The sequence below is a fragment of the Hevea brasiliensis genome, chromosome 5, assembly GCF_030052815.1.
Source record: "Hevea brasiliensis isolate MT/VB/25A 57/8 chromosome 5, ASM3005281v1, whole genome shotgun sequence".
In the NCBI taxonomy this organism is placed as follows: Eukaryota; Viridiplantae; Streptophyta; class Magnoliopsida; order Malpighiales; family Euphorbiaceae; genus Hevea; species Hevea brasiliensis.
The window spans coordinates 2,717,631-2,733,431 of record NC_079497.1 but is presented as its reverse complement, the minus strand read 5'-3'; the positions used below and the strand labels follow the sequence as shown (position 1 = coordinate 2,733,431).

At 30.5% G+C, this 15,801-nt stretch overlaps 2 protein-coding genes across 3 annotated transcripts; both read left to right on the top strand.

The window, feature by feature from the left end:
* The first annotated feature begins 4,529 nt into the window (after positions 1 to 4,529).
* Positions 4,530 to 7,993, top strand: LOC110655750 (cyclic dof factor 1). Of its 2 annotated transcripts, none has more exons than XM_021812196.2 (2): positions 4,530 to 4,836; positions 6,229 to 7,993. In XM_021812196.2, exon 2 carries the CDS (start codon positions 6,338 to 6,340, stop codon positions 7,610 to 7,612), a length of 1,275 nt encoding a protein of 424 aa, XP_021667888.1. In that variant the 5' UTR covers positions 4,530 to 4,836; positions 6,229 to 6,337; the 3' UTR covers positions 7,613 to 7,993. The 2 variants fall into 2 exon arrangements, with proteins under 2 accessions (XP_021667888.1, XP_021667887.2); XM_021812195.2 differs by having other exon boundaries at positions 4,531 to 4,836; positions 6,224 to 7,993.
* Positions 7,994 to 10,185: 2,192 nt separating this feature from the next.
* LOC110655708 (peroxidase 44-like) lies at positions 10,186 to 12,526 on the top strand. The gene is made up of 2 exons (XM_021812136.2): positions 10,186 to 11,616; positions 11,717 to 12,526. Exons 1-2 carry the CDS (start codon positions 11,419 to 11,421, stop codon positions 12,515 to 12,517), a joined length of 999 nt encoding a protein of 332 aa, XP_021667828.2. The 5' UTR covers positions 10,186 to 11,418; the 3' UTR covers positions 12,518 to 12,526.
* The last annotated feature ends 3,275 nt before the right edge of the window (positions 12,527 to 15,801 follow it).

The following is a 15,801-nucleotide window of genomic DNA, read 5'->3' as shown; positions in this document are numbered from 1 at the left end:
ATGATAATATATTTTATTAATTAAAAATAAAATATAAATTTAAAGCAGAAATGATCATATAAGTAAAATCAATATAAATTTTTTATAAAAAAAAAAATAATTATCCTGATTTGAAGAATCTACTTATATTAATAAAGCATTTTACTTAACCAATCAATAAAAAGCATATTTCATCTAATAGTGATCTGCAATCATTATTTAAAATTAATATTATAATTTTTAAAATTTAATTTTTTATCCAAAAAATATCTCGTATCACACTTCTATCTAAATAAATAAAAAATACATCAAAACACTCCATAAAATAAGACAAAATAAATTATCAATTATGAGAAATAACTTCATAAAAATGGAAAAAAAATAAAATTCTTACCGTAGTAAATAAATCAAAATTTATATAAAAAATATATCTAAATTCAAAAGAGTGTAAATATGAAAATTATTTAAAAAAAATTGAGAAAAAAATAAAATATAAAATAATAAAACATAAAAGAAATTTAGTGGAAGGATAATCACCAATGAGAATTCATCACTGGCCACTAAAAAAATTAAAAGGAAGAAAAATAGAGAAAAATGAAAAATGAGATAAAGTTTTGTAGAAAGAGGAGGAGCCTCTCTTATTATTACATATTTGTATTATGTAATTTGGGGTTGAATGATAAATACAAAATTTATAAGTATTTAATTTTTTTAGTTATTTTTAATGAAAAAATATTAAAATTTATATTTATATATTTTTTTACATAAAAATCTCTAAGAGAAAGTTAAGAATAATAATTAAAAAAAAAAAGGGTCCAAAATTAACTTTAGAAAGGTATGTGGTGGGACCAAGAGAAATGTTTTGGGTTTGGTGGGCAGCCAAATTGCTAAAAGTGGGTCCAAAATGAGGATGAGATTGCCCATATCTTTTTCTTCCTTCCTAAATATTGTGGTCCCACTTATTATGTTGACAAATCTATCCCTAAATATTTTCTTATTCCTCTAATCCCTCTTCCCTAATCACCATTTTTCTCATGCCTTTCTTATAATATGAGTACTTCTGCTCTATATTTGAGTGTATATATCTACTTAATTAACATATTTTTTAAAATTAAAATAAAACATATCTAAAATTATACTATATTTTATATAATTAAATCGTGATTTATTATATTTTTTTTATTGATTGAGTATTTAAATATTATTATACACTACAATATATTTTTGAATCTTCCTATTTTTGACATTTGAGTCCATCTCTTTGCATTTTTCTTATCGTTTAGTGAAGTTGCCCATTTGACAATCAAGTTGCCAATTTGACTTGGAAAATTCATTTTCTTACAAATTAATCATCTTTAAAGTAACTTTAATATGGGTCCTGATTAATTCATTTTTACAGATTAATTTAATAAATATATATATATATATTTTATATTCATTTTATATACAAAATTGGATTTGGCATGCACCATTATCATGCTTTGCTGGCTAATTTAAGCCAAGACTTATAAATAAAATAATGATGAAAGAACACTTTCATTCTGCATTTAATTTATTTGGCTACTGTTATAAATTGAAATTTGAACTCAAACAGTTATAATTCTGAAGGGAACTTTAAAACCACTTAACTAAAACAAATTTATTTTAATGGATTTCTCTTTATAAATGCTTTTATTTAAAATGGTAATTTTTATCAGTTGTTTCTTAATTTTGAGTGTGATTTACTCTCGTCCGTTAATTTCATTTTGTTGTTATAAAATTTCTAAATTTTAAAAATATTACACTAAAATTTGAGTTTAGTATAAGAAATTTTAATATAATGTTCAAAAAATTAAAAAAAAATTTACAATAACAAAATAAAAATTAAAAATAAATATAAACACTCGTCAAAATTGAGAGATTAATGATTGCTAATATTAAAATTGAGCGACTAAAGGTCTATTTGGCGTTGCTATTGAAACTGTTGTTGAGAAAATCACTTTTTTAAAATATACTAGTTAGAGAGTGTTAAAAAATAATTAAAAATTAAATTTAATCAGTTTTAGTCATAAAAACACTAAAATAATAAAATAATTTTTTTCAAATTATTTTTTTAACAGCATCTTAAATAATACTTTTATTTAAAAAAAATAATTTTAAACTCTGAAACTCAATTCCAAACATAAATTAAGTCGGTGTAGTAACTATTTATGCCGACATCGGCCTTTAGAAAGAAACTCATGCCTTAATGATGTACATATATAGAGATAGGAATTTTTTTAATTTTTATCCAAAAAGGTATGGCTTTAAATGTCATCTCATGGTCACATTCCCAAATGACGAAACAAACATAATGCAACAAAATTATCCAAATGAAAGCTTTAAGATCAAGATAGCACTTATTGAACCATTAATTTGCAATTTGCAAACAAATTGCAAAAGATTTTGTATCCATTTGCCACTACTTGACCCAACAATACCCACTAATTTTTCAGCGAAAAGATCTTCCTTTTTTTTAATTTAAAATAATAAAATATAAAAATATTTGCTCATATTATAATTTAATGGAAAATAATAATTTAAAAAATGTTTATCATTGATGAAAATATCGACAGCAACATTATTAATTTTTTTATTAAAAGGTAATTTAAAAAGAGGAGAGAAAATGAAAGCTACAGTGTATGACAAATTTGATGACATATCCATTATTGTTTCTTACCAATGAAGACTTGGACCATTCCCATTTCTTGTTCCATATTTACATTTTTTTTTTTATAATAATTTTATAAATTCTTAATTTTTTATTCACTAAAATGAAAATAATTATCAAATTTTTTTAATATAACTGATACAAATTAAGCACCTTTAATTAATTCACTTATTTTTTAATAAATGGCTTTTTCAGCTCCAAATACTGTTGTGCTTGGGCGAAAACTCTCCTCACTGAAGTGGCCTGGGCCTTGTGTTAGCCTGCAATTGATCGTACATGTGATTTGTTTAATAACATGAGAAACTCTGTGATTTGTGTGCAATTTCTTCTCTGGATTATTTTATAGAATTTTAATATTTTAAAATATAAATTATTAATAAAAAATATTTTTTATATAAATTAACAATGAGAGGATTTTAGATGGAAAATTCAATCATGCCCAAGTTGAGGTTGAAAAGGGGTACCCTTTGGGAGGTTAAGCTACATCTCTGAGTTTGAATGTTCCTACTGCTTTTCTAAATATCCACGATGGATGGGAAGAGCGACTTGGCGTCGGAAAATTAGATAAAAACTCTTTTTTTTTTTTTTTCTATGTGCCTTTTATTAATGTTTAATTTTATTAATTTTTAAGTTTTTAATTCAGTTTATTTAAATTTTTTGATTTAAATTCAAATTTGCCACTCTCCTATAAAAATAATGCATTAATTATTTTTTAAATATTTTTAATATCAAATATTTAAATATCCAATAAAAAAATTTTCTTTTTTTTTCCTTTTTTTCTCTTTAAGATCTTTTCTATTAAATGACCATCCATAAATTTTATATTAGCGATTGCTTTTTATATTCATTTGAAACATATTTAAATTTTTCTCTTTAAATCTTTATCAATTGGAAACACATTTTCTTTATAATATTAAGGTTCTATTCTCTTTAATATTGAAGTGTTATTTTTCCCTCTTAGAAATTGATAAAATTAAACATGAAAAAAAAATTCAAAGAGTAAAATGAGCTTTCTTAGGGAGGAGGGTGAGAGTAGGACAACGAGAGGAGAGTGAGGTTGCCATTAATATTTAAAAATTATAAATTTTGTGTAAGGACCATTTCCACTATCAATTTAGGAGAATTTGGGCATAAAAACAAAACTTAAAATAGGTGGGCCTCAGGCCTACGTGGCCCCACCTCATCTCCTAGTTCCACCTCCATGTAAGCTTTTTTATTTTCTCTTCTGAATTGGACCCCACTTAGACAGGATCCTTTTTTCTCTTTTTCACTTTGCTTTCTCTTTTTCCTTCTTACGTCATCTACATCCTTAGCCACTACGGTCTCGTGGTCTCTATATTTTACAACTTTGCTGACTCGGATGCCATCTGGCACCAAAATCTACCATTCTTTTTTCCACCACATAAATTTACTCTCAGTCTATTTCATAATATAAATTAATATTTTAATTATATAAACAAATTAAAAAAAATGCCTAGATATCATAAAATTTGAGAGCTGGTCAAAATTATCGTATAGGGACAACTTGCATTAGTTTATTACTTTTTTAAACAATTAAAATATTTATTTAACTCTTCTCTTTGAGTTATTATATTTTATAATAAAATTAAATTATAATTATTCAAAAGACTTTCATAATTATTAATTAAAACTAATTCTACATTGATTAGAGCTTTCTAATTATAAACTAACTTTAATTTTTTAAAAGAAACAAAAAAAAAAGAATTAAATTAAATATTAAAAGAAACTAAAAAAGACAGAAAGACTCTGATGTCTGATCCTTCACGTTCTTTATACTTAATCATCTGGGACTTTTTCTGGGAGACTTTTACTCGATAAGTTTAATGGATTTTTAGCGAAGAAGAGAGAGAGAGGGAGAGAGAGAGAAAGAGAAAGGGTTGCTTTATAAAGCTTCAGAAGTCACCAAAAAGGCCTTTCTTTCCTTTTTATTTTTTATTTTTTTTTTAATTTTTACGTCTTTTGACGTTCTTTCCGCTATTTCTATGGCTCTTCCCATAACTCTTGTTCTTCACACTTTACTGCAATTTCTTTGATACATAATGAACGGTTCAGATATGCCTCTATCCAAAGATCCAGCTTTCAAGCTCTTTGGTCGAAAGATTCCGGTACCCGATACCCTGATTCCGGCCAAACCACCATCCCAGCAGGTATATATCCATTATTTGTATATGTGTAAACGCTTCCTTGCAATTTTTGTCCCTATCCTCCTTTTTTTCATATGAAATACCCATATTTCAGTATCAAGTTTCATGGATTGTTAAATTTTGTTGGTCTTCTTAATACAGAATTGTTTATGCTTTGTAGCTGTGTTTAGCTCAATCTTGAAGATTGTTGACCTTGAAACTTCTTGAATTTATCTTTCCTAGTTCGTTTTATGGGGCTGTTTTGGTTTGCTTACAATAATCAACAATAAGTGTCTATTCAGCTTAACTGAATCTTGAAAACTTATGTAATGGGAATATGTTGTTTCTTATTGCCTGGTTTGTTTTGGTTCCCTGAAACTGACCTGAATACGATAAAATCTAGGTTAAAAATAAGGCATATTGATTATGGAAAAGAAAAAGCAAAAAAGAAAAACAAAATTATTAGCTTACTTTGTTCGAAAGGGGTTCTGTTTCCGTTGCAGCAGAAACGTGGGTTCTCTCCCGTATCTTTTTTGTTTTTCCTCTGTATCATTTCTTTTAATCCTTCTTTACTTAATTTTCAAATACCACCCTTAAGTTTTTTTGGACAATTACGGTAGCTTTAATTTTGAATCATCTGGGAGAAAACATACCCAAAAATTGTGTTTAAATGACTTTTTTTGTAAAGAAAAGTTTGAGAATTGGTATATTTTGTGTTATATTAGCTCTATGGTAAAACCCTATTTCAAATCATTTCGCTTTGATCTGTGTTGTTATTTTGAATTGATTATAGCAAGATTGATTAACTCCTTTTGTGTGTGTAACTTCCCGCTCTTTTTTTTTTTTTTTTGGAAGAAAAGCCTTTGCAAAATGCGGGCATGTTTTTCCTTTTTTATTTTTCTAATGATATTTTTGTTGCTGTTTTCATTGGCAAATTTGCAATCTTAAATAAAGACACTAAATGGATGATTTTATGGTCAGATTGAGTCATTGAATTTAAGCATTCCATTTGTTCATGGCAAAAATGGAATCCAAGAATTACTTTTCTATTGGATTGTAGCTTTGCGGTTTTATCATGGAGATCATACTCCCCAAGTGCTTAGTATTTTTTATTTCTTGCAAATTTTAAAGCTGGTCAAATTTCACCAAATCGACAAAGTTGCTATCTGATATTTGAAGTATTTGTCTGAGTTGTGAATCATGTTGTTATGCTGTCCCTTCATATCTGATACTTGAAAATGATCACCTTATAATTTATGATGCAAATATTATGGAAATAATTTCTTATAAAATTCCTCTAACATGAAGCGTGTTTAATTCATAATATTTTGAATGTATTTGGTCCTGCAACATCATTTCTCTTAAATTTCCAATTCTAAATGTACTGTAACCATTTTGTTTTGTATTCCAGAACAGCTGCAATGAAAATACAAAAGGAGAAACTGATGGTCTCAATGATGACAACTCCGGAGAGCCAGATAAGTCCAATGCTTCAGGTCAAGCTAAGGAAGAAAACCAAACCCTTATGCTTGTGGATGAAACGAAAGGAACTTCCAAGTCAAAGGAAGACCAGGAAGAGACCAATAGTGTAGACCAAGAGAAAGTTTTCAAGAAGCCAGATAAGATCCTACCATGTCCAAGATGTAACAGTTTAGATACAAAATTTTGTTACTTCAACAACTACAGTGTCAACCAACCAAGGCATTTTTGCAAGAATTGCCACAGATATTGGACGGCTGGTGGAACAATGAGAAATGTCCCTATTGGTGCTGGACGGCGGAAGAATAAGCACTTAGCCTCTCAGTACCGTCAAATATTAGTATCTTCTGAAGGTGTACCTATTACCAGAATGGAAAACTCAGACTCAGCCAATCACCAACTTGTATCATCTGTTGATTCTGCAACCACTTTGAGTCCTTCAACAACAGGAAATGGGATGGTTCTAAAATTTGGTCCTGAAGCACCACTTTGTGAATCCATGGAGACAGCACTTAACCTTGGAGACCAAAACAAATATGCTGAGATAAGTTCAGTCAATTGTCGAGATAATATAGAGGAGCCATCCTCATGTGGATCCTCCATGACAGCATCCAGTTGCCAGGGAAATGAATTACCAGAAACTGTTATGCAAAAGGAGCTAGTTGGCTTGCCAGGACCTCCTAATGAGTTCAATATGCCACATCCTCTGCACTGTTACCCTCTTCCTCCATGGGTATTCCCCTGGAACCCAGGTTGGAACAATGCAACTTCTATGGCAGCAGCTCAGCATTCTGCTGGGCCAAATAGCAATAATTCCAATCAACTTCAGTGGTGCCCTACACCAATACTGGCAGTCCCAGGCTTTTGTCCACCAAATATTCCTTTACAATTTGTACCGGCTTCATATTGGGGTTGCATGCCTATGTGGGCTGCTGGAACAGGAAATAAGTCATTGAGTGGATCTAATGGTTGCTCTTCTCCATCATCCTCGACTAGCACCAGTTGCTGCTCTGGAAATGGCTCACCAAACCTAGGCAAGCATTCTAGAGATTCAAATCTTATGAATGAAGATAAAGCTGAGAATTGTATATTGGTACCAAAGACATTGAGAATTGATGACCCAAATGAGGCTTCAAAGAGTCCTTTATGGGCCACATTAGGTCTTAAACTTGACCAGAAGAATCCTGTACCAAAAGGTACCACCTTCAAAACTTTTGAAACTAAAGCAGAAGGGAAGGGCCATGTATCAGATGCCACTCATATACTAGAAGCAAACCCAGCAGCTCTTTCTCGCTCTCATACATTCCAGGAAAGCAGCTAGAGGGGGCCCTACTGAAATTTTTCTTGATGAATTGCAGGGACTTGTTTTCTTCTAAGAGAATGTAGCATCAGCCTTCCTTTCAGAAATCTTGCTTTTATGCTAAATCCTGATTCTTTGAAGTCTGAAAAAAGATATTGGGAAATCAAAAGTTGCATTACAATCAACAGTGTTGTCAGCATATCTATTCAAAAGAGTTCACATTGTAAATATTGGAGGATCTTTAGTGAGTGTTTTTATGTTCTGCGGCCTTTTGTAGGTTTCAGTTCATACACATTCGTCTCTTCTGCCTTGAGTTGGCAGAAAATAAAGGGAAGTTCTGCTAAATGTTGTATGTATGATTTAAAACCATGTTCAATTACAAGGCTAACCCATGTTTTACAATGTTTGCAAAGTTTGGAAGTTTTTTTTTTTTTTTTTCTTATATTCTTGCCTTTCATATATGTTTGCTCAATTCCTTGGTGGATGAATTTATCATGAATCATTCTAATGAGGTGCTGAGAGAAGGAAGAACGGAAAAATTTGCTTGCTGTCAGAACTGAAATGCTGTTGAGCTGTTTCATAAGCAAGAAATGCATTCTTGGTCAGCCTTGATTCAATTAGGAGATAAAGACAGGAGAAGTTATCCGACCTTCAGAACTTCTGCTCAATATGGAGAAGTTCATTAGGGTTTTTTTAGATCATTTTGGTAGTCCTTTTGTAGTGTCTTTTTGGCTCTGATTATGCGTTCTTACTTCAAACTGATTTCCAGGTGGCAATTTCAGGGCCCATATATAGCAAATCTGTGCGCTTAAGGCTTCTCCCTAGGAGATGCCACCTATCAGGGTAGATCAGGATGCAAACTTGGCTTTCGCAGGCATTGCTGCTTCAGTTAAGATATATTTCATGTGTTGTCAATCATGTTGTGCCACCTGGTAATAGCATTGGACTTTCTAATGTCAGTGAGGGCACATCAGGGAAAAACTTTCAAGACGTGGTAAGTGAACTTTGTTCGCTTTCCTCGCCTCTTCTATCTCCTTAAAGTCTTCTCTTTTTAAGCTAGTCCAAATGCCAAGTACAAGTTTTCTCCAACCAAATAAAGCGCCACCACAACCACCACCCCCATTTTTTATTTCCTGGAAAAAGGTTTCTTTTTCCTAAGGAATATTTCACTTTTGGATTATCATCTCCTTTCAAAGAAAGGTATAGGTCAGTCTTATTATCTCAAGAGATAAAAAGCAAGGCTCAAATTCTTGCTTTGAAGCCTTTAGAAATATTGTAAAGGACATTCTGTTTCTGCCTTTATGACCTTTTTTAATTGGAATATGTCATAAAATATAATATTCAGAATACGAATGACTTCAATATGAGTAGTCGTGGCGATAAGCATTGTGCAGATGAGAAGGGATAGCTAGCTGTTGTGCTCTTTTTATGGGGGCCCCTTGAAAGATATTATGTGTTCTTCCTATAATTGTTCAGATTGTAACTTAAAATAAAATGATAAGAAAGGAGACGATCTAAGAGGTTGAAGAAGATTGCAATTATCACATAAGCCTTTTGCTTTTCTCTATTGCACTAGCAGTATCTTCTCATTGCAAACTTCAGGATGTCTTGAATTTCATGGCTCGTAGCATGACATCCTTAGATGTGATATTGTCATGGGTTCCAGAAGAAATGTAAGATCTAACTGAAAATTTTTGTTTCCAAGGACTTGAAGAAAAGGCTCCAGAGCAAAAATATGCTCTTCTAATGTGTTATGAGAGGGCGTTATGGAGAGAAGAGCTAGTATTGCAGTTACAGATGTCTCAGAAGAGCAGTTATAACCGATAGAAGCAATTACTAGAAGTATTAAAATAGAATTAGTACCTGTAATCAGTCTGATACAGTGATACGTAACAAAAATGCTTATTGCCCTGTATAAGGAGGGTAATCCATTTTAGCCGCAGGTCTCTTGGGAGATATCAGAACTTGATCTAGGCCATCAAGTTTCCCATTTCAGACCCTTCAGGAAATTAAAAAACGATGGATTTTGATGATGGAGATGGAAAGGTTACCTGTTATGGCATTCTCCTTCGTGGTCAGTGCAGTTATAATTGTTGGCTTTGCGTCCTCCATAAAAACTTCTCCTGGTGATTCTGGGATCCAAAAACATGGATGAACACCACCATAACCACCAAAATCATCAAAATTTCAGTAAAAAAAATCATTAGTACCAAGCCACACGCTCAACTCCAAATCCCTTGATTGCATTTGTTTGCAGACGGATTGTGTCTCCACTTGCAGGATTTTTGTGGCTTCTGTTTTCAGCCAAAAAAAAGGACAAAACAGGATTTTGTCAAATCTACGATAAAGGTTGCAATTCTACTTATGTATCATTACCCAAATAAATTAAATTACCCATCTTTCTAATTTCTGCTGTGCTTCGAAATGCATTTGTATGCAAGTCAATGACTATACAAAAGAGGGCCACAACAGGGAGAGAAACTGTGGCTCTCAGAGTTCAGGCTGATAAAGGTAAGTCAGCCATTTTCAACTGCAAGATTGAAGGATCTGAAAGCACATTATATGCAGTAGCTCACAGCCAATTCTACCGCGCGAATGCATAATTGCTGACTCCCAAAGTATCATCTTCGGTGATTCATCAATTTTAATCCAACAATCCCTGATTCTTGCTAGGCAACCACTCACCTAAAATATTTACAGCAATAACTGCGCAAGGCAGGACAGACAGAAGAGAGACCACTGGCTTTGTGTTAAAGGACTGCACAATCATTGAAGAACATAAGTCTTGCAAGAAAGGTTTCAAGATCCCAACATACTTAGGCCGCCCACAGTGAAGATATTCAAGAAAGATCATATTATTCCTGAGGGATGAACAATGGGTTTTAGTAGGATCAAAGGAAGGAACATGATTTATGCTGGATGTGAAAAACAATGGGCCTGGAGCCAACACTACCAAACGGGTCAAGTGGGAAGGTTTTAAGGTCATTAATAACAAGTTAGAGGCACTTAAACATGGTCAAAGTGACTTAGAGGCACTTAAACATGGTCAAAGTGCTTTCATTCAATGTAATTTGTGGCTAGATAAAACAGGAATGCCCTACGGTGTTCGGCTGTTGTAATGACATAGCAGCAAAGAAACTTTCGGCATGTAATGCTTCTACTATAAAACCAAAAACCGTCAAACGTTGCATATACAGAAAGGAAACTCCATTTTGTGAATAGGGATAGTATTGTTGTAAGGGATGCCATGATCATAAAAGCTATATGATTGGAGTGTGATTCTCAGCTTTCGCATGTGCTTCTTGAATGCATTCTTTTACCATATTTCATCTCATTCCTTTATTCTGCTTCTTAGTTGGGTCTTCACCTTCATTAATTAGAGATTGCAATTGGAAGATGTTTCCAAATATCCGACCTTACTATGACTATAATTTATAATTTATTTCCAAAGTCATTGTCTCCAACGTGCAAGCCTGTTTCCTTCTCTAAGGAATGATAGAATATGGTTAACACCTTCACGCTATGATGACCCGAGTGAAATCTAAGCCATGTTGTCTTGTTTTTGTTGTGTGCACGTATCTTGCCATAAAACAGAGCCATATGGAAAAATACTTAGCTTCAAAAACCATGTTCCATATGTATTTGCATAGCACGTCATGCTGGCTTTTCTCCTTCATAATTGTTATTACCTCTTCCTCTTTCTCTCTCTATATATATCTATTCCTCCAAGATCACCTTCATTCGTATAGCTAATAAGACTGAAACCCAAAATCAATCTAGTTCAAAATTCCCAGCTATCTATATCTGGCTAGCAATATAGAGGCAAAATGGGAATGAAATCTTTGTTTCTATTCCTTCCATTGGTTCTTCCCCTTGTATTAGCTGATCTAAGGGTTGGCTTTTATCGATCAACATGTCCTCAAGCAGAATCTATAATACTCCAAGTGGTGCAAAATCGATTTAATACTGATCGTTCCATACCTGCAGCCTTGCTTCGCATGCATTTTCATGATTGCTTCGTTAGAGTAAGATTTTCATCTCTAAACACTCAACATATTAACACCTTTCTGTAACACTGCTTTGATTTAGTTTGATCATTTAATATCTTTCCACCACTTGTTATAGGGTTGTGATGCGTCGATTCTTATAGACTCAACCAAGCAGAAACGATCCGAGAAAGATGCAGGACCGAACCAGACAGTTCGAGGGTACGAGCTAATCGATGAGATCAAGAAAGCCCTAGAGGCTGCCTGCCCTTCAATGGTCTCCTGCGCAGACATCATAACACTTGCAACTAGAGATGCTGTGGCTCTAGCAGGAGGCCCTAACTACACAGTACCTACAGGAAGATGCGACGGGCTAGTATCGAACATAGAGGATGTGAACTTGCCAGGACCAACAGTCACAGTATCCGAAGCATTCCAGGTTTTCAGGGCCAAAGGGCTAACCGTTGCTGATATGGTAACCCTTTTAGGTGCACACACAGCGGGTGTTGCTCATTGCAGTTTCTTTGAGGACAGGGTTTCGAATTTTCAAGGCACTGGGAGTCCTGATCCGACAATGGATCGTAATTTGGCTGCCAATCTCAGCAAGATTTGTGCTTCTCCTAACACTGACCCAACTGTGTTTTTGGATCAAAGCACAGGTTTTGCGTTTGATAATGAGTACTACAAGCAGTTGCTTTTGAAAAGAGGGATAATGCAGATTGATCAGGAACTTGCGACGGATAGATCTAGTGTGGGAATAGTTTCGAGTTTCGCCAGGAAAGTAATTGCATTTAAACAGAGTTTTGCAAATGCAATGGTGAAGCTTGGAAGTACTCAGGTTCTTGTTGGAAACGCTGGAGAAGTTAGGACCAATTGTAGAGTTTTCAATACCCAAAAGAGAGCTTTTTCACCCAAGAAAACTCGACCAAGGGCATTGTGAGAGATTTAATTATTTCTAATTTCTTTAATATTATTTACTTATCTTATCAACATTATCGAATTTTTTAAATTTTTTATATTATTTTTAACATGAATAATTAGTTTCATTTATATAAAAAAATTTAATATATTAATTTGTACTTCTCTTTTATACACTTTTTATTTTAAATAAATTTTTTAATTTCTTAAATCACAATTCAATAAGTGTTGAATTTTATACTTTTTCCAGCGGAAGAATACGATTATTTGATAATTTTTTTTTATTCATAAATTAAGAGATTATTATAATATAAATCACTTCATTTCCATTCGCTCATTCATTTTTTTTGGGATAAAGTCTTAGTTGAGTTGAGTTAACTTGTTATATTTATATAAATTTAATCAATAAATTAAAAAAATTAAAATTTATAAATAATATTTTTAATTTGCCATGAAATTAATATTATAAATAAAGTAACAAATTAAATCCCATCAAAAACATTCGTTTAATTCAATATTTAAAATTGTACAACTATAACATGCCTACAATGTCAACAACCAATATTAAAATTTGACAGTTTTCACAATTAAATACTTAAAAATGATTAATTAGGATAGTCTGATTTTTTTTTTTTCACCTTTAAAGTGAAAATTTCGAGTTTAAATCTCTTTATATACTTATTATAATTATTTATTTTATAATATATGAAATTAAATATTTAAATTTTGACAACAGTCTCAATTAATTCTGATATATTAAAAAAATATAAATTATTAACTAAACAAAAGTGGAGAGATTAAGCCTTGCCAAGAGTGATTTTAGAATTAAACTAAATTGAAATTAAATTGGTTTAAATTTAAATTAAAATTGAATTAGAATTAATTAAAATTGGATTGATTAAAATTCACAATAAATTAAAATGGAATCCATCAATTTATTTCTAGAACAAATTAAAATTTTAAAATAATTAAAAATTTTTGAGGAAAAAAAAATCAGTGGTTGGATTTATCAAAATCACAACCGAATTCAAAATTGAAGAACTCTTAAGAATTAATTCTAATTCTCTTGAACCTTGAATCAAAATCAGCCTGAAACTGACCCTTGAGCAGGTCTAGGGAGATGAGCAAAATAAATAAAGAAAAAACAGAGGAGCTCTGCTTCATTTCCAGATTCATCAAAAAAGGAAAACAAGTAACGTTCTTGGAATTTGTGGGTGTATGATAAGCAAGATGAAAAATGAAGAAATAATAATGAAAAAAAAAATGCAAGAGTACATGAGTAGGAGTTCCAAGGCTCACAAACTGAGCAGAGACTAACGAGGTGGATTCTGGGACCAAGCGGAGCAGGCCTCGAAAATTCTGGGCCAGGCAGAGGCAGTCCTTGGACGATATTATCATTTTTTTAGGGACAATTGAAAAAAAAAACTTTTTAAATTTTAACGATTTTACCTCTACTATAAAAATTATAAGTTAAATCGTAACATTTTTAACTTTTATCAATTATATTCTATCATTAATAAAATTATTATCTCACTAACAGAGACATTGCAGCTGCCACATTAAATACTACGTCACACTAGCTAACGATACAGAATAATTGATAAAAGAATTAGCAATTTAATTAGTATAAGTTATAATTATAAAAATAATTATAATTTTTAAAATATAAATAATTAATTATAAATATATTTATGTAGATTATTAATTAAATATGTAAATTTAAATGGTTTCAAATATTATTCAAGTAATATATTTGAGTTTAAAACAAATTCATTTATTTAAATTATTAATCAGATTCTAAAAAATAATTTTTATAGATACTTTATATGTTGTTATTTATAACATAATCTAAGTGCTAAAAAATAAAATTTTTTTAAGTATTTACTATAGAAGTTATATATAATTATTTAAAATATATATAACAATAATAATAAATAAGTCTCCCAAATTAGTTAAAATTAACTATATGAATGATCTTTCGTGATTCAATTATGTTCAAAATTAATTTTAGATTATTGTTCAAAGGTTATAAATCTTTTTATATTGCTTCCTTTAATATCATATTAGGCATCTCCCTGTCTATTTTCTTTTTTTTTTTCACAACTACTTTATCATATTTTCATTTTAAAACATTTTTAGGTTAATTAAATTAATCCAAATTGAATTATTAATTAACTTTTAATTTTAAAAGTAATTTAAAATTTTATATAAATTAAATGGATTAGAGAATTTGACAAAAAAAATTTATGTACTTATAATATTTTTTTATAATTGTAATTTATACTAAAATAATTACTAATTAAATCTTATATTTTTTACCTCTTATCAATTGTATCCTAGTGCTAGAGTGCCGTAGCATCTTCACAGATGAGATAACAATTTTATTAACAATAAAGTAAATCGATAGAAGTTAAAATGTTTAAAATTTAATTAGCAATTTTTGTAGTATGGAATAAAATTAAAATATTTAAGAAATACAGTTTTTTTTTTTAACCATTATCCCTATTTTCTAGTAAGAACTCTGCTTCTCTCCTTAGATGTTCAGTGCTTGCGCTGCAATTCAAATAATTAAATTAAATTAAAATATTTAATAAATTTTAAAAAATATAATTGATAATTAATGGGTAAGATGTTTTCACAAACTCAAAAATTTAAGCTGTTTCATAACTGGGGAATATTTTTTTTGAATTTTTGATAATAATAACCCTATTTTATCTATTGGATTTTACACTATTTTGGGTACTCAATATAAAACTAAACTTTTCAATATCTTCAGTGGGAATAGAGAATCATAATTTCATATATTATTTATATAATTATTCAAATAAATGGAGAATAGGAAAATTAGAGAGCACCAAATTCACCGATTGCAACTATTTTTATTTTGTATGATAATACACGTCGCTCCTATTTATATATATTATTATATTAATTTAGATTATTTAATTTTTATTTACCTATTTCAGTAATATAATAAATTAATAATTATATATTTATTTTAATACAAAATAAAGTATATAATATATATTTTTATTAATCATTTTACATATAACAGTAAAAATTAAATATTATTTTTATTAAACACTTAATAAAAATTAAATATCATTAGCTATTAATTATCAACTAACAGTAACCGTTATCGACTATCAACTATCAATTAGATCTAATAGTTAAAACAAATAGAATTTAAGTCACAACAATAGCCTATATGTCATCTCCTGCACCTCAAGTTGAATATGACAAAATCCATATAAAATTCACTATAGTCAATAATCATATGCAGCCACATTTAAAAATTTTTCAAAG